We start from the raw sequence: 24,887 nt of genomic DNA, 5'->3' as shown, positions 1-24,887 counted from the left end.
ATCTTTGGAATAAGTTCTTCTTTTGCTTTTTCGTTGTTTTAACAAAATCAATAAAAGGATTTCATTTTCCTGTTTTTGATTCAATTCAAATTTTCAATTGAACATATATTTTTAATAAATAGCGGTTTCGAATAACATTTGTCCCTAATAACTAAAAAACATTGAAAGTTTACTTAACGCAAACGCGACGCATCCGTAAAGAAACGGGACATAATTGTACTATTAGCGAAGTGTTTAACCGATGCCAAGACAGCAACCGCTAACAAAACCAGCCAAACCGCGGTGTGGTTACATTGGACTTTTGTTGACGTTTCAGCTTTTTCTGATTGCACCTGGAACAGAGTCTATTTCATATCTTTATCTTACCGATTGATAACAAAGATGGGCAGTGATTGGGACGAGATCAAGCGCTTGGCCGCCGACTTTCAAAAGGCGCAGCTGACGTCGACTCTGCAGAAGTGAGCTACGCGTGAAAACCCACACCTTTTCCATTTAACCATTTCCATTTGTTACATTGCCATCCTTGAAGGCTCTCGGAGCGAAACTGCGTGGAGATCGTCACTCTGCTGTTGGAGAAGCAGATGCTGGAGGTGGTGTTTACCAACGATGGCAAGGAGTACATCACCCCGGATCACCTGGAGCGGGAGATCCAGGACGAATTGTATGTTAACGGAGGACGTGCCAACTTGGTGGAGGTCAGCAAAACCCTGAATGTGGATTTGTCCCGAATCGTGGGCCTAGCCGAGCGGATAGCGGCAGAGAACCCGAGCATACACCTGGTACTGGGACAGCTCATCGACGAGGACTACATCAGCCACATTGCCCAGGAGATTAACGAGAAGCTCGCGCTTCGAGGGGAGGTCTCCATATCGGAATTGGCATCCCAGTTCGACCTGCCGTCGGACTTCCTGCAACACGACGTGGTGGAAAAGCACCTTGGCAAAATCATCAAGGGTCGCCAGGATGCCACCAATCCGCGTGTGTTTTTCACGCAGGCCTACATCCAACGATGCAAGGCAAAGATTCGTGGAGCACTGACTGCCATCACCAGGCCCACCAATGTGGCTGTGATCCTGCAGCAGATCGGAGTGCAGGAGAAGATCTTCCACTCCCTGCTGGACGAGATCGCGCCAGCGGGCCAGGTTACCTCCAAACTGGCCAACTCCCAGTATGTGCCACACATCTACGCCAAGACGCAGGCCGACTGGGTGAACTCGTTCTACAAGCAAAACAGCTTCCTTGAGTACGATGCCATCCAAAAGCTGGGCATTTCGGATGCGAAGTCCTACATCCGCAAGCAGTTCCCCAGCGAAGAGTTCCTCTTCCTCAAGCGTGTGGCTCTTGGCGCTCGACTTGTAGAGCTCACGGTGGTCACGGCGCTGAACGAATGCAGTGCCACCAAGCAGTACCTGGATCTGTCTACCGTCCTCCCATCCAATCTGTCGGAAGAGGACATTGAGGAGGTTTTCGGCGCCATCATGGCCCAAAAGCACAGCAATCCCAGCAACTTTGTGTACCTGGACAGCATCGGTAAGTAATTGGCTCGAGCTCGAGTTCTAGTCTGTCTAATCTATTGTGCCTAAGTCTTTGTTATTTAATTAGTTTCCACAGCATGGGAAAAATGAAATTCATGGATTAATAATGTAAAATATATATTAACACATATTTTAATTTCAGTATTTTCGCAACCGTATCTCGCGCAGCTGGTTCAGCCCTGTCAAGCATTGGCTGAGTCTCAGGCAAAGGTGGCCATCGACAGCGGTGTCTACCAGCAGTACATCGTGGAGAAGACTCTGGCCCAGAAGGGAAACGTTTCGACCCAAGAGCTTGAGGAGGATGGTAAGGTGGACAAGCGTGACGAGCGAAGAAAGAAAGCGTCTTCTGGCAAAGCAGGAGGCGGTTCTCAGGGGCGTGAGACCAAGACGAAGTCCACAAAGAAACACCAACGAGGCAAGGCTGCAGCTCAAAATGACAGTGATGATGAGGACGATGTGCTGCAAGGCTCTCGAGGTGGCGGTGGCGGTGGCGGAAACAAGAAGACAGTTAAGCCATTGGAACTGGTCAAGACAACGGACATTGTTAAATTGATCACTGCCAGCCTGGAGGAGGAGGGTTTGGAGCATTTGTCGAGATCTATTGCTGCCCTGTATACGAAGTAAGTAATGCAAAATTAATCCTTATCGAAATTGGCAGATCGAAGCAAAACGCTTGGTCCTAAATTCAAAATACATATCAGAGAACGGATACGGTGCCTGATTTGACAACCACAAGTGTGCTCTCTTACTTTTTCTCTATAGCCAATTTAATCAGACGGCTTTAACTCGTGCCCAGGAGTTGTTCGAAGCTACACCTCAAACAAATCGCCGCCAGACCCATGCTGCTATCCAGGATCGAATCAATACGCTGCTGATAGATATAAGGCTGTACGAAAAGGGTTTGAAGCTTTTTCCCCAGGACACGCAGATCCAGTTGGTTAAATACCTGCTCAAATCTTTGGGAAATGATATTTGCAACGAACTTTCACTGTACGTGGCCAGCGAGTGCAATCTGACTGTGAAAAATACCAACCTTAATGTGGACCAGCGTAATAAGTTAGCTCAGGAGTGCGATGCCCCTTACCGCGTTGCATTGTTGGAACAAAACAAAGCCCTGAACAAGACCATAGACGATTTTGAATTGGCAACGGAAGCTGTGCTTAAGACATGTAGCATGATCATCAAGAAGGTGGACAAGAAGAAGGATCGCCTGCTGATCGCGGACCACAAAAAGAAACTGCAGGAACAGCTGCTCGAGTGCCGGGAGCCGGCTCTGCTGCTGCATCTGGCCGCACTGATCCTTTTTACCACGATCAGTGGTAATATTTTGCATGCGTCCGGGAAATTTGTCTCTGCTATCCTGCAGCACATTCGCGGATCTCTGAATGAGCCACAGAACGCTTTGCTGCTTCGATATCACGGTGAGTTGCTATTGGCATTGGATTGCGATTTAAAAAAAAATGTAAAAAATATCACCTATTTTTTAGATTTGGTCCTGCAAGTTCTTCAGGCAACGCCGGACAGCAGCGAGTCAAAGATCGCCTACGAACAACTGCAAGCTATGCAAACGGAAGTCGTGGAGTTGGCGCAGAATTTTACACGCGCTTCGGCTTCCAAGGCTGATTGATGATGCTCCCGCATCGCTTAGGCTTCCCAAAGCATATCGTTGTATCTTTATTTTTATTGGTTCTGGTCCATAATAGATTTCGAAATTGTTAAATTTTCATAGTTTATAAACTGTTTTTATTATTGCTATGCATGCGAGTCACCTAAATACAATCAGTAAAGATACAAAACGATGAGCCTTAAACAGAGTTCCAAACTTTATCACTTTCGAGGTTTTATATTTATAGGAAAACGATTAAAAATTGATTGGATTGGGCGATTCTCAATTAAGTTTGGTAAGCTCAAGCTTGCATTTAGAAAATGTTTTACTGAGCACTTGCTATTTATTTACATTGTTTGAAGTCTTATAGTTACAAGATTGCTAACAAAACAGATAGTTGTGCTTTTCATGCGTTCTACAACGAGTATTTGATTGTTAGATTGATGTGAGCTGTAAATGGTAGTCCCTGCACTTTATATACTATGTAGTCTTTGTAGAATTTGTTTGGCCTTATCGCTGGATTGCCTGAAGAAAGAAAATGAAATTAGTGGTGGTTAACTACAAAAAATGGTTTCATTACATGAAGACTGGATTGGTGGCATCACAGCTCTCTATAGTTTGTTTAATGTATCCTATGAAAAGCTCCAAGTTCTTAAGGGTCTCGCTGTTGGGCACTAACCAGACCGTCGGCAAAGTATTCACAATTATGTAAGCCTTGTTGATGGCATCGTTTGGCGTGCAGACTCGCATAGCTAACAGAAGGTAGCGGTTCAACAGCGCTCCAATCGCTAGCTCCCGCAGCAGTTTATCAGCCAGGATGCCCTGCCAACTTAGGAAGTTGCGGAACAGCTTCAGGCCGCTGCAGAATTGTCGCTGAAAGAACGACGTCTTTGCTTCTTGCACTCTGAATTTAAGGAATGGAAAGGTTAAGCAACGACAAGTTCACATATTTAGAAATGCATATCTTACTGTTTGGGAAAGATGGGTATAAAAACATCGTTTTCTAGGGCTAGTCGCATCCGATCCATGATTGATTCGAAAAGTTTGTTAAGTTGCTTATTGGTCCCGCTTAACGGAAACTCGCGGCCTAACCGATTGATAAATCCAACCAATCTGAGGGTCTGCGTGGTCGACAAGGGATCCCAGCATTCCGTGACCAGAGCTACGAAATAGTTGAATATTTGTAAGACACAACCCTCGTCGTAAAAATTACTAAAACTCACCTGTAACCTTGGGCAGGACAATCTTCTCGATGAGCGCCGGCACCAAATTGACATCCGGATCGTTCTTTAGCTGCTCGACAGTTTCATCTGGCTGGTAGGCATAAAGCATGCAGGCCTGATACCACCGCATATTCTCAATATCCGCGTACTCATCCAGTAGAGGCGACCAAAGAACCAGTTCGTGGCGCACCAGTGGCGCCAAGAGTTTTGGAAGGCACAGACTTACGAATGCATCTTGATACGAGGACATGTCCGTCTTTCGCCATGCATAGAACTTCATCAGGATCAGCTCAATCTTGCTGAAGTCCTCGGTAACATCGTCAAACGCCTCCACAGACTGGGATTCTATCTGCGCCGTGGACGCTACGCTCTGCTCCTGCTGCTGGTCGGCGATCTCATCGTCACTGGACATCCCATCCAGGTGGGAGGAGAGTAAATCGTTACGCTCGCGGTCGCATCGGCGACGTGTCCTTCGACCCTCCCTTTCTGCGGCACGACGTACTTGCTCTTCGTATTCTGGTGCACGACGGGATGCTGCTGATACGGGTTCTGAAGGAAAAAAATTGATTAGGATTCGGTAAAAGTCTTTAATTTAATGTTGGCAATAATAAAAAATGCTTCATACTTGCTGCTTCGGCAATTTCTTTGGCCTGATCCCGAACATCCTGCCGCCGTCTATTCACCAGATAGCGCTGATTTTTCCCGTACTGTTGCAGTGCCCGTTTTTCAAGTTCATTGATCACTGGCGTCTTTTCGGAGAGGCAGTCTACAAGGTCGTTTACATAGCACTTTACTTCCTGGTAGAACTTGTACTTTGCAGCCGCTGTTGGTGCGTTCTGCTGGCATTCCAGTTGCTGGAGCTTTAATGCCTTTAGTTCGATACTGATCCTCGCCATACTGGCGGTGTGATCCGCCGATCGCTCCTTGAGCTCGCTTAGGCGCGACTGAATAGCGGCAAGGATTTCTTGCGGAGTTCTCAACGCAGTAGCTTTGGCTTTCTCCTTCTTGGACTTGGCAGAAGAGCGAACTGCTGCCGCCAAATTGCTGCGGTCGAGGGCATTTTTGGCATAGGCCTGCTCTAGCAGCGTGGACGTGGACTGTTGCGTCGTTAAATCTCCGTCGTCCATTCCAGACCCACCTCCTGGTGTAGCAGGCTTGATCATAAAGCGGGAAAGCACAGTTTCGTGCTGGGAATGCACCAACTGAGCAGCCGTGACACCCTTGCGGATTTGTTGGTTCTCCCACTCGTTCATCTCGCGGTCAGAGTCTTCGTCGGTGGCTGCATAGGAGTGAACAAGGGTTAGCAATAGTTAACAAATTTCACCTGTGTTTGGCCTGGCTAAGTTTCTGGCCGCAAATCGGACTGGCCCCCCTCTACATACAATCATTCTCGACGGCATAGAACTGCTCGCGCCGCTCTTCGCGCTCTTTGCGTCCTGTTATGTCGTTCATATCCATGCGCTCCTCGTCATCTGATTGATCCCCCTCAACGTCTTCGCAGGGAAGGCGAGTGCTCAGTTTGGCCGGCTCCTTGGGCTCCTCAACGGGTATGTAATCGCCTGCACCTGGAATTGGAGCCAGGAATGGATGAGTCGTTGTTTAAAGTGTAAAACCAACGATCTTACCCTGTTCTCTGGCTCTCTGCCGACGCTTTCGGGCAGCATGTATCATTGCTGCATCCGGAATGGATCCGCTCTCCAGCATCTGTTTCAAATGCTCTGGCTTTGAGAAGCGGTGGCGCGTCTTGTCGTGGCCACCATCTTCGGATTGCTGGTCGTCTTCGTCGTCCATATCATCTCGTCCAGCACAGAGGGCAGCTCGACCATTCAGAATTCCCTCGGGGGTCTCAGATTTCTTTACCACTAGCTGGGGACAATAAATAAAAACTATGTTATTGGGGATCTCAAGAGGATTTTGTTTAAAGTGAGGCTGAAGTTTTCATGCTGCTTGTAGGAAGGAAAACATGCGATCATAGTCAATGGTGGGAAAAGTACCAGATTTATAACTAGGTAGATTAGGGTATTGTTACTGAAAGGTTTTTAAACTAAATTTATAGATTTTGTCGATTAAGAATACCTTCAAGTTCTTTATTCTAAAGTGATTGAATTTGGTTGTATACTACCTAGATACTTCCCACCACTGATTAATTAAAACGGCAAACAAAGCAAAGTCTAAGCCACTTATTTTTACAAAATGCGCTTGAAGATTATCAAATTAAACTTTAAACTCTAAATACACAATTAAACTCATTTAAGCTAGTCGTGTAATCTTTGCTCCTAATTATTCTACGATAATTTAATTGTAATTTTTGATGTTGAAATTTCGTTAAACGGTATTATGGTAGAAGAAATTGAATAATAATAACCTTACCACAAAGTCGTCTGTGCGTATTTCGGTTTGGATCATATGATTATCACTTTTTTTACTTTTACTCTGATCGCTGGCACTTTTATATCTGCCAGCAATGGCAGGATTCGAGTTGGAATTGGCTGGGCCCGAAGATGGGCCACCGGACGACTCTAAATGCTGTGTACTACCATTTTCGCCACCGGGATGTCCGCTGTTTTCCGCCCGCTCCTCGCGCTTCTTCTTGCGGCGTTCCTTGTCCAGCATGCGCATCACTTTCTTGCTGTGCGACGATTTCCGCACCTGGAATACCTCGCCGTCGTCCTCTGCAAGTGGATCGCGGATTAGGTACCCTTCTGATTTTCGTATCCCGTCATAGCTCACCATCATCCGCGAAGCTGAGCAGCGCCTTCGGTTTGCTGCTGTCCTCCTGCGGCTTAATGGCCTTCCGGCTCTTCTCTTTGTCCCGCTTGCCGGAAATTATGGGAGGCGGTGGGGCCTCCATTTCGGCGTCCGGGTCCAAGGATGTCCCGTCCTCCTCCTCGTCCGCGTTGCTGGAGAACACGCGTCGTTGTATCTTCTTCGGTTTGCGAAAGAGCGACATTTCCAAGTGGGTAATGCTACTTTGGAATTTGTTTAATCAATGAAAACTCGGAAAAAAGAGAATTTTCGCAAAAGTTCTTCTTCTTCCTGTCTTATTGTAATAGTGATGGAACTGGATGTCGTGCTTGTGTCCCGTGAGTCACGAGTAGTGGGGGGAGGGCAAAGCTGCTACTTGGCATACAATTTTATAAAGATGGCACTCGTAAATATTCTGGGTATTCCCCAAAATGTTGAATTGTTGAATATTCAAAAAATAATTTTCTCAATTGAGAAAAAGGCCCTAAATGGTTCCTCTTAAATTTTCGAAGAGATGTAACTAGTTTTATAAACATTTTTTTTCATTATAAGTAAGAATTAGAACTAAAACATATATTCTAATATGATTTTAAAGTAAATATTGGTAATGCTAAAATGTTACAGAGTTGCCATGACCTATTAATGTTAGTACCCCGTTCAAACGGACGGCGCTTCTGCAAAAAATTGATTGTAGCAAGCCCAGCTGTTTAAAAATAAGGTCATCACTAAAGCATTGGCGGATGTGGAGCAACATTTTGGGAAAAATATTCGTTTTTGAGAGAAAAGCTTTTGAAAATATTATGGGACATTCCATATTCCCGCCCCTGAATTCGCGCCGTACACCAATTTTTTCAGTAGCGAACATGTATCTGAGTACTAGGCTTTCCATACCAATTTTTCTGAATCCTTTTCATCGAATTCATCTTCAAAAATTGTATTTATTTTATTAAAGTTATGAAGTTATGTGCAATCAACGCCTCAAGCTGCTCAATTATACAAATGTTAACTTATATAAAATATTAGTTTTTCCAGGGCATCAGCATTTGGAACTGGTTATACTGAAATATCGGACAATATTTATTTTCTTTGCTCATCCCTATAGACCTGCAACGCCCATCTCTAATCTCTGAATTCGGCGTTTAAAAACAGTCCGAAATTGTCGTTAATTTGTCGGTGAGTTGAGCCACAGAATCTCAAAAATGGGCCTTAAAGGTTGTGAAATACAATTGGACAACCCATGGAACACCTACTACGCCGGTCAGACGGTCAACGGTCAGGTGATATTCACATTTGACTCGCCCAAAAAAGTTCGAGGTAAGTGCGAGTTAAATCACCTTAGAGGGCAGTGCAAGTAAATGTTAATTAAAAACCCAGCTGCGTTCTATGTATTACTCATAGAAGTGACGACACCTTTGTTTGGGTCAGTGATTAATTGGAGTTTGAGATACATATATAATCACATTCATCTACACACATATATTGTGTATAATGTGCAGTTGTTGTTATTTTTGTAACTTCTAGAAATCCTTTCACAAAAAGCCGGTACCCACCCACAAATTTGGGTTGGTCCCTTAGTTTCCAAACGACCTTGTTTTCACATAAGTTGTGGCTATTGACCCTTCCAAAGAAATGCACTTTCTCCTCTCCCCAGTTCGGCGATAACAAACTATAAATAGCTGCATGTGTGAACACAAAAGAAAGTAAATAAACAGATCTAAATGGGGAGTGTGTAACCTATGAATGTGACAAACGTTCCAATCCAATTTTGAGGCCACCAAACACGGGCGAGCGATGCTGACTGGTGGCGATGATGTCATCCGTTGAATATGCCGTGGCGAGCTTTTCATATTATTTATATCTAAATTTAAATCGCGACAGTGACGTCGTAGATAGTCATTCAGTAAATACAGCTACTTGATTCCCGTAGGAATCATCATCCGGTTCCTGGGAGAGGCCAACACCGAGTGGACAGAGGAGAAGAGCGTGACCACCAGCGAGGGAAAGACGGAGAACGAGGTGACTCAGCTAAAGGGACATGAAGAATACTTCAAGATCCAGTACTATCTGCTGGGCGGAAAGAACAGTAAGTACACAAACCTGACACTTTGTACATAATTCAGATGTCTCATCTTAATGTATCTTTGCGTTACAAAGATCTAGTAAAGATTATAGAAAACTACGTGAGCCAATGCTGTAAGACATCGTAGTAGTGCTGTTGTATACAACTTTCAAAACTAAGCTTTGAATTGCTAATTAAAAAGCGATACTTTTTTATAAACTTTAGATTGGAAGCCTTAAAAATACAGATCTGGATAGATTTGCTTTTATCATACGCGTAGACTAAAAGGTTATACAGGTAAAAGGTACCTTTTCCGAGCCAATAAAATGTATGTATTCCGATTTAGGATCACCAGTAGGGCGAGTCGATTCAGACCATAAGCTTGTTCGGCAATACCAACATACGTTTTTCAGGTGCCTAGATCGTCCCGCCCGACTTATAGCCATAACTTGAAAACGGCAACAGCTATTGTACTAATTTTTGCCGGTGTCCTTGAGGATTTCTTATTAATTTTAATTTTGAGATTTTAACATCGCTTTTAAATACAAATGCGAGCGTATCTAAAGTAATGGACTTACTCGTTTCGATTAGTATAAACAGAAATTGAAATACAAACTGAGGTTACAATCCAAAACCATAAATTGTTGCACAGTGTCAGTTTGTTATGGGTTTACCATTTATGGAAACTAAATTTAAATATTGCCTATAAAGATAAACGCATAAAATTGAATGGAAAATGAAAGAAAAAACTTCTAAATTAAAATGGATTGGAAAATATTATAAAGGTTAGGCGGAGCCCCTTTTTTTGAGCATTTAAAATAGCATTAAAAATGTATGACCATAACTAAACAAATTATAAAAATCTTACCTGTAAGTTTAGCAACGAATGCAATTTAATGTATTAAAGAGTTTAAGTGAATAGTTTGTATTAACTTCCTTAAGGCCTTAGAGAATATTTATAGCCATAGAAAAAATAAATAGCTAATACGTTTTGAATGCTAACTTAAAGACGTTAATTATAAATTTCATTTATTTAGGTTCTGAAACGGAGCTGCCGCCTGGCACCCACACTTATCCATTCACCTGTGCCCTGCCGCCCAATCTTCCCTCCTCTTTTGAGGGTGAATTCGGACACGTGCGCTTCACCATAAAGGTGACGCTCGATCGTCCCTGGAAATTCGACCAGGACATGAAGATGGCTTTTACAGTTATAGCACCTGTTGATCTGAATCTGAATCCACGCGTCAAGGAACCGTTCAAGCTTGAGCTGGAAAAGTCCTTCTGCTGTTTTTGCTGTCGCTCGGGGCCGCTGGCAGTAATCACGAGCATACCGCAAACAGGATTCGTTTCTGGCCAGGTGCTGCCTATCACCTGCGAGGTGGACAACACCAGCAACGTGAATCTCACCGCAGTCAAGTTTGAACTGCGCAAGTTAGTGACCTTCCACACGAATCAGCCACGGAGCGAGAAGCGCGAGTCCAAGGTGATCATAGCCAACTTGAGTGTTGGTCCAGTCAACGGCGGCGAGTCGCACACGTTTACGCAGCAACTGGAAATACCGGCGCTGCCACCGACCAACCTTCTCAACTGCGGTATTATCGCTTTGGACTACGACCTGCACGTGGAGTGCGATGTCAGCGGTCCGCACCGCAATCTTACCGGAAAGGTCCCAATTACCTTGGGTACCATTCCATTGGCGGGCGTAAGGCCTCCCACGCAGTTCACAGATGCTCCGTCGACCGCCCAGTCCGAGGATCCATCGCTGGCGCCCACACAGCCAGTAAGTCCGGCCAGTCCTCCGGGCGGCGATGGCGTGGGCGGTGCACTGGGCTGGAACGTGGCTGACAGCACTGGTGGTGGTGGCTCCCTGTATCCCAATATACGTGAGTATGAATCTATAAATCATTCTATGAACTAATAGACAGTGGAATCTTATGTCTGAAAATTAAATCAAGCAGGCTAATTCCATTTGTATTTGTTATTTTCTAGACTTATAAAATTTGTTATTACTTTTTAGCGCCACCGCAGTTTGTGGAGACCCAGTACAAGGCGCCAACCATCGCTGGACGCGACGACTCCGAGCATACGCAGATAATGGGTGACGGAGCCTTCGCTCCCCGCTATCCAACCTTCCAGTTCAATAATGCCACGGCACCGCCAGCGAACCAGTGAACGAATCTCTGAACAATGATATTCTACAATAGTTTAACTCTAATAACTCGAACTACAAGAGTTGTACTCATTTTTATATAGTTACCCCTAGATGATGTGAGATTTATGATACTGAAGGGGATTATTTTCTTTCGTAGTTTTGATCGGCTTGCATTTATTAAATGATAGCTTTCCGTCCAAAACGAAAGCCCAAATACAATAGTTGCAGTCAAAATAATACAAAGTTTCTAAAGTGGTTAATACGTTATTGAAATTCATTTTTCTTTGTTAATTAAAAACATAAAATGTTTAAATCAAATCCAAAGGCGACATTTCGGTTATATCATGTAAACTTGATTTTGTATTCCCAAAAAACTTTTGGGCGTTAAAAAGGGATTTGAATCTATCGTTTTGACTGCATCTGAATAAATAATCGTATATATACGCACAATTTAGTCAATTTCAATTTAAAAATGCAATTGCGTTGCTCAAAATAATTTTTTCTCATTTTATAAGCCTGCAATAGTGCCTGAAACTGATGTACGACTATAATCGTAATAAAACACACAAACTGATGAAGAATTGTTACGAGGGCACAGCCAAAGATTTTAACTTTCAGGAACTTAATTTATATTGGAAGATCTGAGAGTTTAGAACCACGGTACTTGTTGAACCTCTATTTCTTCTTTTTCTTGCAGTACTCCTCCAGTTCCTTGGCCTTCTTTGCTTTTTTCTCGCACTTGCACTGCTCCTTTAGGGCTATTTTTTTGCATTTGGCCTGTAGTTCCTTGATCTTCTTTTTCTTTTGTCTTATCTTGTTTTCGGCTATCTTCTTGCATATCTGGAAGAGTCGCTTGGGATCGGCTTTGGGTGGTGGAGGGGGTGGGGGTGTAGCTTTAGCTGCTGGCGGAGGTGGAGGAGGAGGTGTTCCACTGACCTCCTTTTTAATCTCTTTTTCGGCCTCACTTTCGATCTCCTTGACTTCCTGTTTGACCTTTTTTTCTACCTCTTTTTGGATTTCATTAACGTCCTTTTTGACCTCTTTTTCGACCTCTTTTTTGATCTCATTGACGTCCTTTTCGATCTCTTTTTCTACGCCCTTTTTGATTTCCTGTTTTACCTCCGCTTTTGCTACTGCGGAGGCTTTGTTCAAATCCTTTTTCTTGAACTCGAACTTGTATTTAGCGCATACGTCGACTTCCTTTGGCTTTTCCTGTTTATTTATTTTTTCGCACATTTTCTTTCTGGCATTCAACTCGCTTTCGGCTCTTTTCTTTGCCTCCTGAGCTTCTCGACAAGCTTTAAGCCTGGCGGCTTCTTCCTTTTGGGCCTTTTCGCATTCTGCCTTCGCCTTGGCGGCCTCGTCCTTTTTGGCCTGTTTGCGGCAATTTCGGATTGCTGCAATTCTCTTGCACTCCTCGTTCATTTTCCTGACCTTGGCTTCTTCGGCAATAGCCTTGAGTCTTTTCTGAGCGGCCTGCGCTTTCTGTCTTTGCTCCTTGGCTATTTTAGCGCACTGTCTCCTTAGCTCGCATATATCTTCTTCGGGCGATTTGTTGGCCTCCTCCTCCGCCCGTCTTCTGGCCTCCTCTTCAGCCCGCTTTCTTTCTTCCTCGGCTCTCTTTCTGGCCTCTTCGGCTCTTCTGGCGCACTCTTCCCTTTCTTTCTGCTCGCGACAGGCTTTTTTGATGGCCTCTATTTTGGCCATCTTTTCACAGTTCATTTGATCGGCCAATTTCTGGATTTGTTTGTTCAGCTTTTCCAGCTCTTCGTCCTCATCGGGGCATTTCTTTTTCTTCTCGCCGCCTTCGTCGTCGCCACCTTCCTCTTTCTCCTGCTCCTCCGCTTTCTGCTCCTCCTTCTCTTCCACTTCACTTTCTCCTCTTTCTTTTCTAATGCACTTCAGGCACTGCTCCATAGCGGCCTTTTTCTGGCATTCCTTCGCTTTGGCCTCTTTTTTGCATTTTTTCATCGCAGCCATTTCCCTGCACTTTTTAAGCTTTTTCTCGGCTTTGAACTGCTTGCACTGCTTCTTAAGCTTCTCCGTATCGTCTTCTCCATCATCACCTTTTTTCCCACCCCCCTTGCCAGACTTTTTCCGTTTTTTTTTACCGTCGCTCTTGCCTTCCCCACATACAGCACCGCACCCGTCGGCGGAGGAGGCTGTTTCCGGATAAACTTCCCGCTTCAAGGACATATCAAGGTCGAAACACTCTTTTCTTAGGATCCTCTGCTTCAGCTGCTGCTCCAGATCTGCCAGGAACGCACATCGCAACCGCCGATCGGGTCTTGGGCAAGGAATATCACAAGTACCTGAAAATATAGAACACTTTTAAAGTGCGATATAAAACCAAACCTACATATATTATCTCGCCATATATTGGTTATGGTTAACTTGAAATAGTTAAGCTTTCTTATTAATAACCCACCTTCCTGGGAGATCAACTCGTTTCGCAGCTTCAGAAGTGCTCCCTTATAGTCCTGGTTTAATTTTTGAACAGCTTTCAGGTCGTCATATATCCGCATGCATCTGCAACAATTGCAGGCACGGAAGCAAGCATCTGGGTAGTGGCACAAAGCCAGTGAGGCTCGTTTTAACATACTTTATTTTAATTTAAGTCCTAAAAGTTAACGGATAATTTTTAAGCCGAGAGTTAAAACGCAAAAGCTATACAAATTCTGACCCGATCTGCGCCATTATATTCCATAAACTGGAAAAAAAAGTGGGCCTGTATTTGACGTTATTATCACAGCGAGCCTGTGGAGTTTTCAATCGAAAATGGGTTGCTTAAATGGACGATCCAGGATTTTGTAAAATAAGATTTGACCCGAGTGGGGGCTACAAATTCGGGTAAATTAGTGTTAAAGAGTCAGTTGGTTTTTGGGGTTACTTAATTCTAGTCACTTGTTGTAGTGGAAATATTTCATTAGGGGCCGTCCATAAACCACGTGGACCAATTTTAAGCACTTTTTGACCGCCCCTCCCCCCCCCTCGTGGAAAATCGTGGACTTTTGGCGAAACCCCCCTCCCCCCCAAAACTGTCCACGTGGTTTATGGACGGCCCCTTAGTCACCGCAGACTTGAGGTTTAGATGATCAATCATTTGGTATATGGTATAAATCGGCTATGGGTGCATGGCTTACTTACATAATTCAATGTAACGATTGATTGATTCTACCGGTTAAAAAGACGCCTCATGAATTTAAAAAAAAACCCCGAAGTCTTTAGCTAACTTCAAATGACCTATTCAAATGACCTATTCAAATGACCAAATGACCTCCCACTTGGGAGCTCACCAGCCGAGTCGATCTAGCCATGTCCGTCTGTCTGTCCGTCCGTATTAACGCTGATATCTCGGAAACTATAAAAGCTAGGAAGTCGGTTTTGATAAGCAAGTTAAGAGTGCAATCTTTGGAACAGACGCTTTGCTACTTGCACATATATCTCTATCTCCCTCGCACTTCTTGACTGCTCTTACTACACTTAGCTGAGTAACGGGTATCTGATAGTCGACTATAGCGTTGTCTCTTGTTTTAAGTTATTGTTTTGATTATTCCGTTTGGCTAACAAACCAGGTCAGTTGGGCTTTAGGTTAGAACTTCCTAATCCCCCCGTGGATCTGGACACGCTTAAAATATCCTTTTGTGAAGATGCCTATACAGAGTTTCAGGACATCTTCAATCATTTTACGGTCAGAATTAACAAATTTAAATATTAATGCAAATCTTGTACCCTATAAAAATGGTTGACAAATATTTGCTAAAAGAACAGGGAATGAGTGCTTTATAGAATGCGTGTGCAGAATTATGCGAAACATAAGTATTTTTAATTTATTGGTATAATTAAAGGATTATAAAAAATGTTGACACAAATTATTCGATTTACGGAAACTTTCTTAATTCTCCGGTTACAGAAAATGTGTTTACATATTCAGGCAAGTACTGAAATGCTTAGTTGTACGTGGCCTCCTTTTGGGAAGTATTTCATCATATCTAAGGTTACGAAATGTTTATTTAACTGAGTGCACAAAAATCAAACGTGGACTCCCAACCCAACTTTGGTTTAGTTTAGTTTCTGATATCGGGAGGTCATTGCCTGACTCTCTGTCCTTGCCAATAGGGAATATTCAGGATGCTCGAATATCCCTCCGAATGCCCAAATGAGTGGAAGTACTTTTAGAATACTTTATTTACAACAGATAACCTAAAAGTAAAAAAAAAAAAATTTCTTACTGCATTACTACTGCTATTTTTCGAGCTGAAAAAACAGAATAGCAAATCCTTTGCTCGAAAAAATGTTATATTTTATCCAGTAATAAGTGTTTAAAAATATGGATTGATTTTGCCATTAAGTCCGCGTTGAGTAGGGTTGTTTACTTTTTCTTGCTATTGTCATTTTGGGGCTTTTGGGACTTTTGAGCCTTTTGAGCCTTCTTCCTACATTTCTCTTTCTCGGCGAGTTTTCTGCATTTTTCCTTCTCGGCAAATTTTTTGCACTTTTTTATCATTTTTTTCATCTTTGCCTTCTCGGCCATTTTCTTACATTTTTCTTTTTTGGCTATTTCCATGCACTTTTTATCCCAATCAATTTTCTTTACATCACACGGATCCACTTTCTTGCAGGGATCTTCTTTCTCGCAAGGATCCTTTTTTTTTGGTTTCTCAGCGCAAGGATCTTTTTTTGGACAGGGATCTTTTTCCGCGCAAGGATCTTCCTCCTCACACGGATCTTTTTTCTCGCATTTATCCTTTTTCTTGCCCTTATCTTTTTTGTTCAGTTCCTTGCACATCTTTTTAAGTTTATCTTTTTCACACTTTTCCCTTGCCACCAGTTCCCTGCACTTCTGTTTTATTTTTTCCTTTTCGGACTTCTCTTTTTGGGCCAGTTCCTTGCAGACCTTTTTTACATCGCTATCATGACCTTCCATGGTGATCTCTTTGACCAGCTTCTGGGACTCTCTTTTCATCTTTTCGAAATCTACATTCTTTTCTTCTTTTAACCATCGGTTTAAGTCGATCCGTTGGTCCCTTTGCCGCTCCAGATCGTCTAGGAAATGTCGTTGCAACGGGTTGGCGAGTTCAGAACTTTCTTGCTCCTGGACGTGGATGACACCGATCGAGCCGTCGCCGAATCTTTTAGGCCTCTGACTAGAAAGTCCGTCGGGATTACAGATGTCTAAGCAATGGAATATTATTACCATTGTTACCAGAGCTATAAGATCAGGACATACCTTCATTTTGTATATTTGCAAGAACCTTTAGGTGGTGGGTGCGAAAAAAGGAAGAGTGTGTGCACCGACTTAGAATCAACGCGGATCTCTTAAACATTTCAAGGTAAATTTTTAACGTTTGTGGCCAAAAGTCACATGAAATTTTGAAAAAAAGAACCACAAATATTTGATGTTTAGACTATAGGAAAAGGGACTTAACTGAATTATAAATCGAAGACCTCATACTACTTGGGAACTTGTCTGACGTTAACACCAAAGGTAAATTTAGGAAATTTGAAAATATCCAATAACCGAATGAATGATAATAGCGCAATGCATAATATTGAAGTTCACGGATACTGATATATGGAGAAATAGTATTTCCAAATTCAATAATTTAGTATTTAAATTGTAATATTACAGGTAAGAAGCCTTTTATCGGGCTAGCCAAGACGTTCGTCGTTTTAATTATTGCTAAGCATTTCAATAATTGATTCAAATTATTAATTTACTAACCAGTGAAACATAACATTTAAATCGAAAGACTTTTTAATGCCAAGCTAAGGTATTGTTGATGAACGCATTACATCCGTTATTTAATTTTTGAATCTTATTCTCTTTTTGGTATATGAAATACTAGCTTTGCCCTTTTAATATATTTTGGTGCTGCGTCACACTTTAGAGATTTTTTAGGACTTAGTGTTAAGACTACAACGGAAAGCATTGGACACACAAGAAATGTGATAAATTTAATAATTGAAATACAGTCCACTCAAATTGGGAAATAAAACGTTTTTATTCTACACCATATCTTTGGTCCTTCTAGCCAAATTTAGTTACTGATAAACATGGATCAGTTTAAACTTTTGAAGGCAGCTAGAAGTCGTGCGAAGGCAAGCATTACGCGTTTGCTAACGGCGTCTCAAGATCCACGTGCGGGATCAAAATGGGAGCTTGATGAAATACAAGTTTCATTGGAAAGGCTCAACATCGTTTGGAAAGAATTCGAGTCCATTAGCGACCAAATGGCCCTTTTTGACGAAGAGGAAGGGTACGTCGATCCAGCCATCGACAACGAAAGGTACGAGGACAAGTACTTACAAGCGAGCTTATTATTTCGCAACCTCATACGCACCTGTGAAGAACCTCAGGAGAATGAAAGAGAAGGCAACAACTTCAGACAACCTGTCAGCCCTGATGAGGCCGTATCAATGGCACCAGGAGTGGGAAACGAAAACCTAGTTCGTTTTCTGGAACAACAACAGCAGCTCTATGAGCGTTTGGCTGAGCAACAAGCAGCGCTTTTAAGGGCAAACTCGGCAGCAAACGTATTGCATAATGAACTGCCAAAAATCCACATCAAGCTATTCACTGGCGACTACAAGGAGTGGCCAGCCTTTAAAAACATCTTCGAGAGTACGATTTGACAGCAATACAAAAGTTGCACTACTTGAAAACGTACATCACTGGAGAAGCAGCTGACTTGATACGACATATGCCAATAACGGATGCAGCTTACGAGGCTGCTTGGACTTGCCTAACTGATCGGTACTATAGACCACGTCACATTGTTAACACTCTGCTGGAGACATTTGTCAACTTACCTTCGACCGCCAGAGCAGATGTAACAGTTCTGCGCAAGGTGACGGACGGGGCCACCGAAATTGTACGCGGCCTGGATGCAGCAGGACAAACTAATAGGGACTGCTGGATTATACACTTCATCCTAGCCAAGATCGATGCTGAAACCCGTCGCAAATGGATCAAAGGAAGCCGGGATCTGGAATCTCCGTCTGTGAATGATCTACTCAAGTTTTTAGACCGACGTTGCGAGGAATTCGAGCTCAGCAAAAGTGAGGCAGACATAGACTTCAAGGTTGGCCCACAACATGGCAAGGCCAAGCGATCATCACACGCTTTAGTCTCAATGGAAGCAAACACTTGTGTGAAGTGTAACTCCAAGGAGCACAAGATCTACGCATGCTCAAAGTTTGTTAAGGAAAAATCACTGTGCTTTAACTGCCTTAAGCCTGGGCATGTGTCGCGAAAGTGTGAATCCAAATTCACATGCAAGTTTAGCCATAATCGTCACCACTCTCTGTTACATGCTGATATTCTTAATTCGCAAGCCGCTGTCACTTCGACACACTCAGGAGATGATGAAAGGCACATTCTAAGCGCTCCCGAAGATGCTACGGTCACCATCAGCCATATCGCACGGACACAAGTGGCTCCCAATCCTTGTGCCACGGTTCAACAACAGCAACACAGCCACAAGGGATACTAAAAAGTGCATTGCCAACAGCTCTAGTGTTTGTCAAAAACGCAACAGGATCGCACACTACCTGCCGGGTGCTTTTGGACAGTGGTTAGGAACTGTCGTACATCTCCGAGCGGTGCGTACAGGCTCTCGGACTGGCACGCTCTCCGTCACGAATTTTGGTAACCGGAATCTCGTCAATCAAGGCTGAGACAACTAGAGGCTGCAGCACACTGGACTTGCAGTCAAGGATCTCAGATCACACAATGAAGGTACGTGCTCACGTACTCAGCAAAATTACCTCCACGTTGGCAAGACACGATATCGCCGCCTCAGCACTCAAGGCATTCGCTGGCTTTGAGCTTGCGGATTCTGACTATCAGTCGTTGGCGCCAGTTGATATACTCCTGGGCAGCGACTACGTTTGGACCGTGTTCACCGGTCAAAAGATGTTCGACAACCAAGGCAACATCATCGCCATTTCGACCATATTTGGATGGGTCATAACATCTATCGTTACTACCGGATGTTCATCTACAACAACAATGCACACGGCTATTGACATTGACGCATCGCTAAGGCGCTTTTGGGAGCTGGATGATGTCAATCAGGAATTCCATGGGAAACCAGAGGACGATGAAGTTGAACAGCACTTTGTGAAGACGCACACTCGGGACTCTAAGGGGCGTTACATCGTCGAGCTTCCGTTCAAAAACTCAAAGGAACAGTTTTCGGATACATTACAAGGAGCGCTAACAAGATTCAGGGGTGTAGAACGCCGCCTAAAGAAAGACCCCAATCTGCATTCACAGTACGTGCAATTTATGCGAGATTATCTTCAGTTGGGCCACATGCGAGAACTATCGCCAGAAGACATTGACAAAAAGCTTTTTGACGGTTCATTCAAGGACACAAACGGACGGTCCTTAAACGAAGCTCTGCACATTGAACCCAGCATTCTACGAAACCTTTTCTCGATTTGAATGCGTTTCAGAATGTTTAAGTTCGTCTTCTCGGCAGATATTGTCAAAATGTACCGACAAATCTGGGTGGCTGCCAACCATTGTGGCTATCAGCGAATTATTTGGAGAGAAGATGAAACGACTCCTATTAAACACTATGAACTGTCCACGGTAACATACGGCACATCCTGCGCACCATTTTTGGCAGTGAGGGTCCTGGATCAGTTAGCTCACGACCATCAACACGATTTTCCTACCGCTGCACGGATCTTGAAGGAGCAGTTTTATGTGGACGACGTACTGACGGGAGCACATACCGAGGAGGAGCTCATTCGCAATCAAAATGAGTTGATCCAGTTAATGAAATGTGCAGGCATGGAACTTGGTAAATGGGTTTCCAATTCATCATGTGTCGCTGACAGATCTCTCGCTACAACCGAAGTACAAGGCAAAGCATCCAATTCTACAGCAAAGGTTCTTGGCATTCATTGGGATCCAGAAGAAGACATGTTATCCTACAAAGTTTGCGTTACAACAAAACCGGACAACACCAAACGCCAAGTGTTGTCAGATGTGGCACGCATTTTTGACCCGCTGGGTAAGATTCTGTTCCAAGAATTGTGGCTACTCGATCTCGGCTGGGACACGGAGCTTCCTCCGAAAATTGCGGATTGGTGGAATAAATGCCTAACGACCTACACATCCTTCGAGATCTACGCCTGCCACGGTTTGTCCAAAACAATGAAGATCACATCGAACTGCATGGATTTTTAAATGCATCCATCAAGGCATATTCCGCAGTCATCTATAGCAGAGTGGTGCGAGCAGATGGCACCGTATCTGTTTCACTCATAGCAGGAAAAAACAGAGTTGCTCCGCTGAAGCAGCAGTCTCTACCGCGTCTCGAACTATGTGGCGCATTGCTACTGAGCCGACTGTTCTTATCAGTCAAGGCTGCATTACAACACAAGGACATTGAAGTACATGCATGGTGTGACTCAACCATAGTCTTGGCTTGGCTTTCACATCCACCATCTAAGCTTAAAACATTTGTAGCCAATAGAACCTCAGAAATACTCGAAGCCTTACCGCGCAACGCATGGCATCATGTGAACACAAAGGAGAATCCGGCGGACTGCGCCACACGAGGAGTGCTTGCTTCGGACCTTCTCCATTTCGACTTATGGTGGATGGGACCTTCATGGCTGCAAGATCCAGAAATGCTAGCGGTAAAGTTGAGTTGTAAAAGGTTATATTCTTCCCTTTCAAAAAACCATGGAAAAGAAGAAGTGAAGACCACCGCATTAACCGCACAGGAAAGCAGCTCATTGTCACCATTAGAAACTTTGATTCAACGCGTCTCGTCCTGGACAAAGCGTTGTAGCTTACGCCTTACGCTTCAACCAAAAGACCAAGGCCATTAAATCTGCAACGCTGGCAAATGGGAAGATGCTCACATTTGAGGAGATTCAGGCTGCTCGCATTCTTTGCCTACAAGAGGCTCAGAAATGTTTCATGGAAGACCGCAAACTACTGACGGAAAACAAGCCACTTCACAGCCGCTCCCAATTGCTGAAGCTCTCGCCGATTATCTGCAAGGATGGCCTTCTTCGAGTTGGTGGACGACTGGACAACTCACAATTACCAGCTGATGTAAAACACCCAATACTACTTCCGAAGTCGAACCGCATCACAAGAATGATTTTGGAACACGAGCATACGACAAATCTTCATGCAGGAGTTTCTGCACTTTTTGTAATTGCTCGTCAAAAGTACTGGATCTTTGGTGCGCGTAACCTGATAAGAAATCTGGTTCACAATTGCATCAAATGTTTCCGCCAACGTAAACTCACGGAGCACCAATTCATGGCCGATCTACCAGGCATCCGTATAACAGAAGTTTTACCCTTCCAGCACTCAGGCTGTGACTACGCTGGCCATTTATACTAAAGGAAAGGAGAGGGCGCAATCCCCGAAAAACTAAGGGCTACATATGCCTCTTTGTTTGCCTTGTAACATCAGCCATACATTTGGAACTGGCCACCGATCTTAGCACAGACACATTCCTGGCATGTCTTCGGCGTTTCATGTCCCTTCGAGGAAAATGCTCACAGATCTTCAGCGACAACGGGACGAATTTTGTTGGCGCCAAACGGGCATTAGATGAGATGCAGCAATTTTTATCTTCGCAGGAGCATCAACGCAATCTAACACAATCGCTGGCCAATGATGGAAAGAAGTGGAGTTTTATACCTCCTCATTCGCCACATTGGGGAGGAAAGTGGTAGTCATCAGTACGTTCCGTCAAACTACATCTGCGTCGAGTTGTGGGAAAAACTGTATTAACCTTTGAACAAATGCAAACTCTGATTGCTCAGATCAGTGCAGTGGTGAACTCGCGACCGTTATGCTGTACACCTGACACTGACCTCACCTACTTGTCTCCGGCCCATTTTTTACTTGGACGCCCATTCACAACTGTTCCAGAGGGAGATCTGATTCATTTGCCGATCAGTCGTCTGTACTATTGGCAGCACTTGCAATCGATGTATCAAGGGTTTTGGAAACGCTGGCACCAAGAGTATTTAACATCCCTGCAGCAACGTCAAAAGTGGAGCAACAAGGAACGCAACATCGCTGTAGGCGATGTAGTCCTCGTCAAGGACTCAAATCTCCCTCCAGCAGCTTGGATACTAGCCCGTGTAGTGGAAGCTCATCCTGGACCAGATGGAGTTGTACGCGTTGTAAAACTTAAGACTTCTACTGGAGAGATGACCCGACCCATCACCAAGTTAGCTGTACTGCCTAATTCTGAAACATTGTTTCAGGGCGGTCCGGGATGTTGATGAACGCATTACATCCGTTATTTAATTTTTGAATCTTATTCTCTTTTGGTATATGAAATACTAACTTTTCCCTTTTAATATATTTTGGTGCTGCGTCACACTTTAGAGATTTTTTAGGACTTAGTGTTAAGACTACAACGGAAAGCATCGGACCAGTGGCGGATCCACGGGGGGGAAATATGGAAATTTCCCCCCCCTTGGAACCACAGAACCTGAAAATGCATGCACTCTGTAATGCATGCATATGGTTGACTTTTCAAATATAACCACTTTGTTTACCTAAAAATTGGGATGGATAATTTTTGTTTTATAATTTGTACTGTATTTCTCTCGCAATAAGTTTGAACCCCAAATCGAAGAATAAGTTCAATTTCCCCCCCCCCAAGAATCGTCGTTGGATCCGCCACTGCATCGGACACACAAGAAATGTGATAAATTTAATAATTGAAATACAGTCCACTCAAATTGGAAAATAACACGTTTTTATTCTACACCAGGTATAACAAGCCGTTTCCCACTTAAGCAAATTGAAAACCATTTGAGCCGTTTCTCAATTAACCACAATAGCCAATGAATATTAGGAAGAAAACCCCACCACACCGATTGAAAACTATTTTAAAACATTTGTCAATATAATCGTTTAATCCGCGTTAACTAAGATCGGTCATTTACTTTTTCTTGCATTTATCTTTTTTCGCCATCTTCTTGCATTTTTCTTTCTCAGCCATCTTTTTGCACTTTTTCATCATTTTCTTCATTTTTTCCTTCTTGGCCAGTTTTTTGCACTTTTCCTTTTGAGCCATTTTCTTGCATTTCTTTTTTAGATCACCGCCGTCCTTTTTCTTGCAGGGATCCTCCTTTTTCTTTTTGCATGGATCTTCCTTTTTCTTGCAAGGATCTTTCTTTTTGCAAGGATCCTCTTTCTTTTTGCATGGATCCTTCTTTTTGCATGGATCCTCTTTCTTTTTGCAAGGATCCTCTTTCTTTTTGCATGGATCCTCTTTCTTTTTGCATGGATCCTCTTTCTTTTTGCAAGGATCCTCTTTCTTTTTGCAGGGATCCTCTTTCTTTTTGCAGGGGTCCTCTTTTTTCTTGCATGGATCCTCTTTCTTTTTGCAGGGATCCTTTTTCTTTTTGCAAGGATCTTCTTTTTTCTTTTTACAGGGATCCTCTTTTTTCTTGCAAGGATCCTTTTTCTTTTTGCAAGGATCCTCTTTTCCCTTTTTAGCCAATTCCTTACACTTCTTTTTTAGTTTTTTCTTCTCACATTTTTCCCTTTCTGCCAGCTCCTTGCACTTTTTCTTTAATTCTTTCTTCTTGCACTTCTCTTTTTCAGCTAGTTTCTTGCAAGCCTCTTCAATGTCGCCATCTTTACCAGCCATGGAGATTTCTTTCGCTAGCCTTAGACATTCCTTTTTCATCTTTTCGAGATCCTCTTGCTCATCTTCTTTAAGCCAACTATTCGATTCGATCCTTCGGGATTTTTGATCCAGATCCTCTAGAAATTGTCGTTGCATCGTGCTTGCAAGTTCAGAAAAATCGTTCTCCTGGACGTGAATGATCGAACCGTTACCGAATCTTTTACGTCTCCGATTAGAAAGGCCCTCAGGATTGGAGATGCCTATGACAGTAAAAGAGTTTTACCATTATTGTAACCAGAAACATAAGCTCAATACCGACCTTCCTTATGTAAGTTTGCGAGAACATTGAGATGGTGTGACCGTATAAAGGTGGGCTTTACGCATCGCCTGCAGAAGCAGTCCTTCGCGCAACGACCTAGAATTAACGCGGATCTTTTAAACATTTTGATATAATTTTGAACTTTTCTAGAAAAAAATAACACGAAATTTTGAAAAAAAACAGCTCAAGAAATTTATGCTGTTTAGTCTATGAAAATAAGGCCTAAACTGAATTTTATATGTTACATATTTCCCAATGTATTTGAAATTTCACTGACACAAATATCGAAGATAACCGGGGAATTTTAAACTAATAAGACCGAAAGCCATCAAAAATCGACTCAAAGTAAGAATTAATGTTAGTGTCCTAAACGTGTCCATCTAAAATCCATAGTTGAGTTTAGTGATGGTAAGTTGAGATCGACTGAAACAGGGTTAGGATCAGACTGTAGCATATCTCTGCTTCATCGGTACAACGGGAATTCCAAAGGCTGTGATCAGAACAAAAAGTTGCCAGATCCTCAATTGCAATCAGTAGGTAAAGTCCTTGAAAACTGAGATCCTTGAGTAATCCTACTCCTATTAGCACCGTGGAAACCAACTTAAAAGCA

The 24,887-nt window shown here is 43.3% G+C and overlaps 6 protein-coding genes across 8 annotated transcripts; 2 read left to right on the top strand and 4 right to left on the bottom strand.

Moving 5' to 3' along the window:
• Positions 1–296: 296 nt before the first annotated feature.
• On the top strand, positions 297–3,263 carry LOC119559993 (E3 UFM1-protein ligase 1 homolog). The gene is made up of 5 exons (XM_037873259.1): positions 297–458; positions 530–1,530; positions 1,678–2,155; positions 2,298–2,956; positions 3,023–3,263. Exons 1-5 carry the CDS (start codon positions 382–384, stop codon positions 3,160–3,162), a joined length of 2,355 nt encoding a protein of 784 aa, XP_037729187.1. The 5' UTR covers positions 297–381; the 3' UTR covers positions 3,163–3,263.
• Positions 3,264–3,412: 149 nt separating this feature from the next.
• LOC119559992 (PAX3- and PAX7-binding protein 1) lies at positions 3,413–7,430 on the bottom strand. Of its 3 annotated transcripts, XM_037873256.1 has the most exons (9): positions 7,095–7,424; positions 6,735–7,036; positions 5,990–6,230; positions 5,747–5,929; positions 4,990–5,643; positions 4,365–4,913; positions 4,111–4,303; positions 3,722–4,045; positions 3,413–3,666 (listed from the first exon to the last, which is right to left on the bottom strand). In XM_037873256.1, the coding sequence occupies exons 1-9, from the start codon at positions 7,312–7,314 to the stop codon at positions 3,615–3,617; spliced, it is 2,718 nt and encodes a 905-aa protein (XP_037729184.1). In that variant the 5' UTR covers positions 7,315–7,424; the 3' UTR covers positions 3,413–3,614. The 3 variants fall into 3 exon arrangements, with proteins under 3 accessions (XP_037729184.1, XP_037729185.1, XP_037729186.1); XM_037873257.1 differs by lacking the exon at positions 7,095–7,424 and having other exon boundaries at positions 6,730–6,865; XM_037873258.1 differs by lacking the exons at positions 3,413–3,666; positions 3,722–4,045; positions 4,111–4,303; ... (1 more) ...; positions 4,990–5,643; positions 5,747–5,929 and having other exon boundaries at positions 6,098–6,230; positions 6,730–7,036; positions 7,095–7,430.
• A 781-nt stretch (positions 7,431–8,211) lies between these two features.
• LOC119560583 (arrestin domain-containing protein 17) lies at positions 8,212–11,894 on the top strand. Its single transcript, XM_037874107.1, has 4 exons — positions 8,212–8,423; positions 9,037–9,192; positions 10,206–11,051; positions 11,186–11,894. The coding sequence occupies exons 1-4, from the start codon at positions 8,309–8,311 to the stop codon at positions 11,338–11,340; spliced, it is 1,272 nt and encodes a 423-aa protein (XP_037730035.1). The 5' UTR covers positions 8,212–8,308; the 3' UTR covers positions 11,341–11,894.
• Positions 11,804–14,035, bottom strand: LOC119560582 (axoneme-associated protein mst101(2)). Its single transcript, XM_037874105.1, has 2 exons — positions 13,749–14,035; positions 11,804–13,632 (listed from the first exon to the last, which is right to left on the bottom strand). The coding sequence occupies exons 1-2, from the start codon at positions 13,918–13,920 to the stop codon at positions 11,996–11,998; spliced, it is 1,809 nt and encodes a 602-aa protein (XP_037730033.1). The 5' UTR covers positions 13,921–14,035; the 3' UTR covers positions 11,804–11,995.
• Positions 14,036–15,490: 1,455 nt separating this feature from the next.
• On the bottom strand, positions 15,491–16,774 carry LOC119560410 (sperm-specific protein Don juan). The gene is made up of 2 exons (XM_037873845.1): positions 16,551–16,774; positions 15,491–16,495 (listed from the first exon to the last, which is right to left on the bottom strand). Exons 1-2 carry the CDS (start codon positions 16,645–16,647, stop codon positions 15,693–15,695), a joined length of 900 nt encoding a protein of 299 aa, XP_037729773.1. The 5' UTR covers positions 16,648–16,774; the 3' UTR covers positions 15,491–15,692.
• Positions 16,775–23,218: 6,444 nt separating this feature from the next.
• On the bottom strand, positions 23,219–24,519 carry LOC119560414 (sperm-specific protein Don juan-like). The gene is made up of 2 exons (XM_037873851.1): positions 24,278–24,519; positions 23,219–24,218 (listed from the first exon to the last, which is right to left on the bottom strand). Exons 1-2 carry the CDS (start codon positions 24,399–24,401, stop codon positions 23,266–23,268), a joined length of 1,077 nt encoding a protein of 358 aa, XP_037729779.1. The 5' UTR covers positions 24,402–24,519; the 3' UTR covers positions 23,219–23,265.
• Between the last annotated feature and the right edge of the window lie 368 nt (positions 24,520–24,887).

This window comes from Drosophila subpulchrella, unplaced genomic scaffold (genome assembly GCF_014743375.2).
Source record: "Drosophila subpulchrella strain 33 F10 #4 breed RU33 unplaced genomic scaffold, RU_Dsub_v1.1 Primary Assembly Seq354, whole genome shotgun sequence".
In the NCBI taxonomy this organism is placed as follows: domain Eukaryota; kingdom Metazoa; phylum Arthropoda; class Insecta; order Diptera; family Drosophilidae; genus Drosophila; species Drosophila subpulchrella.
Note: the sequence above shows the minus strand (reverse complement) of the source record. Positions and strands in the feature narration are given on the sequence as shown.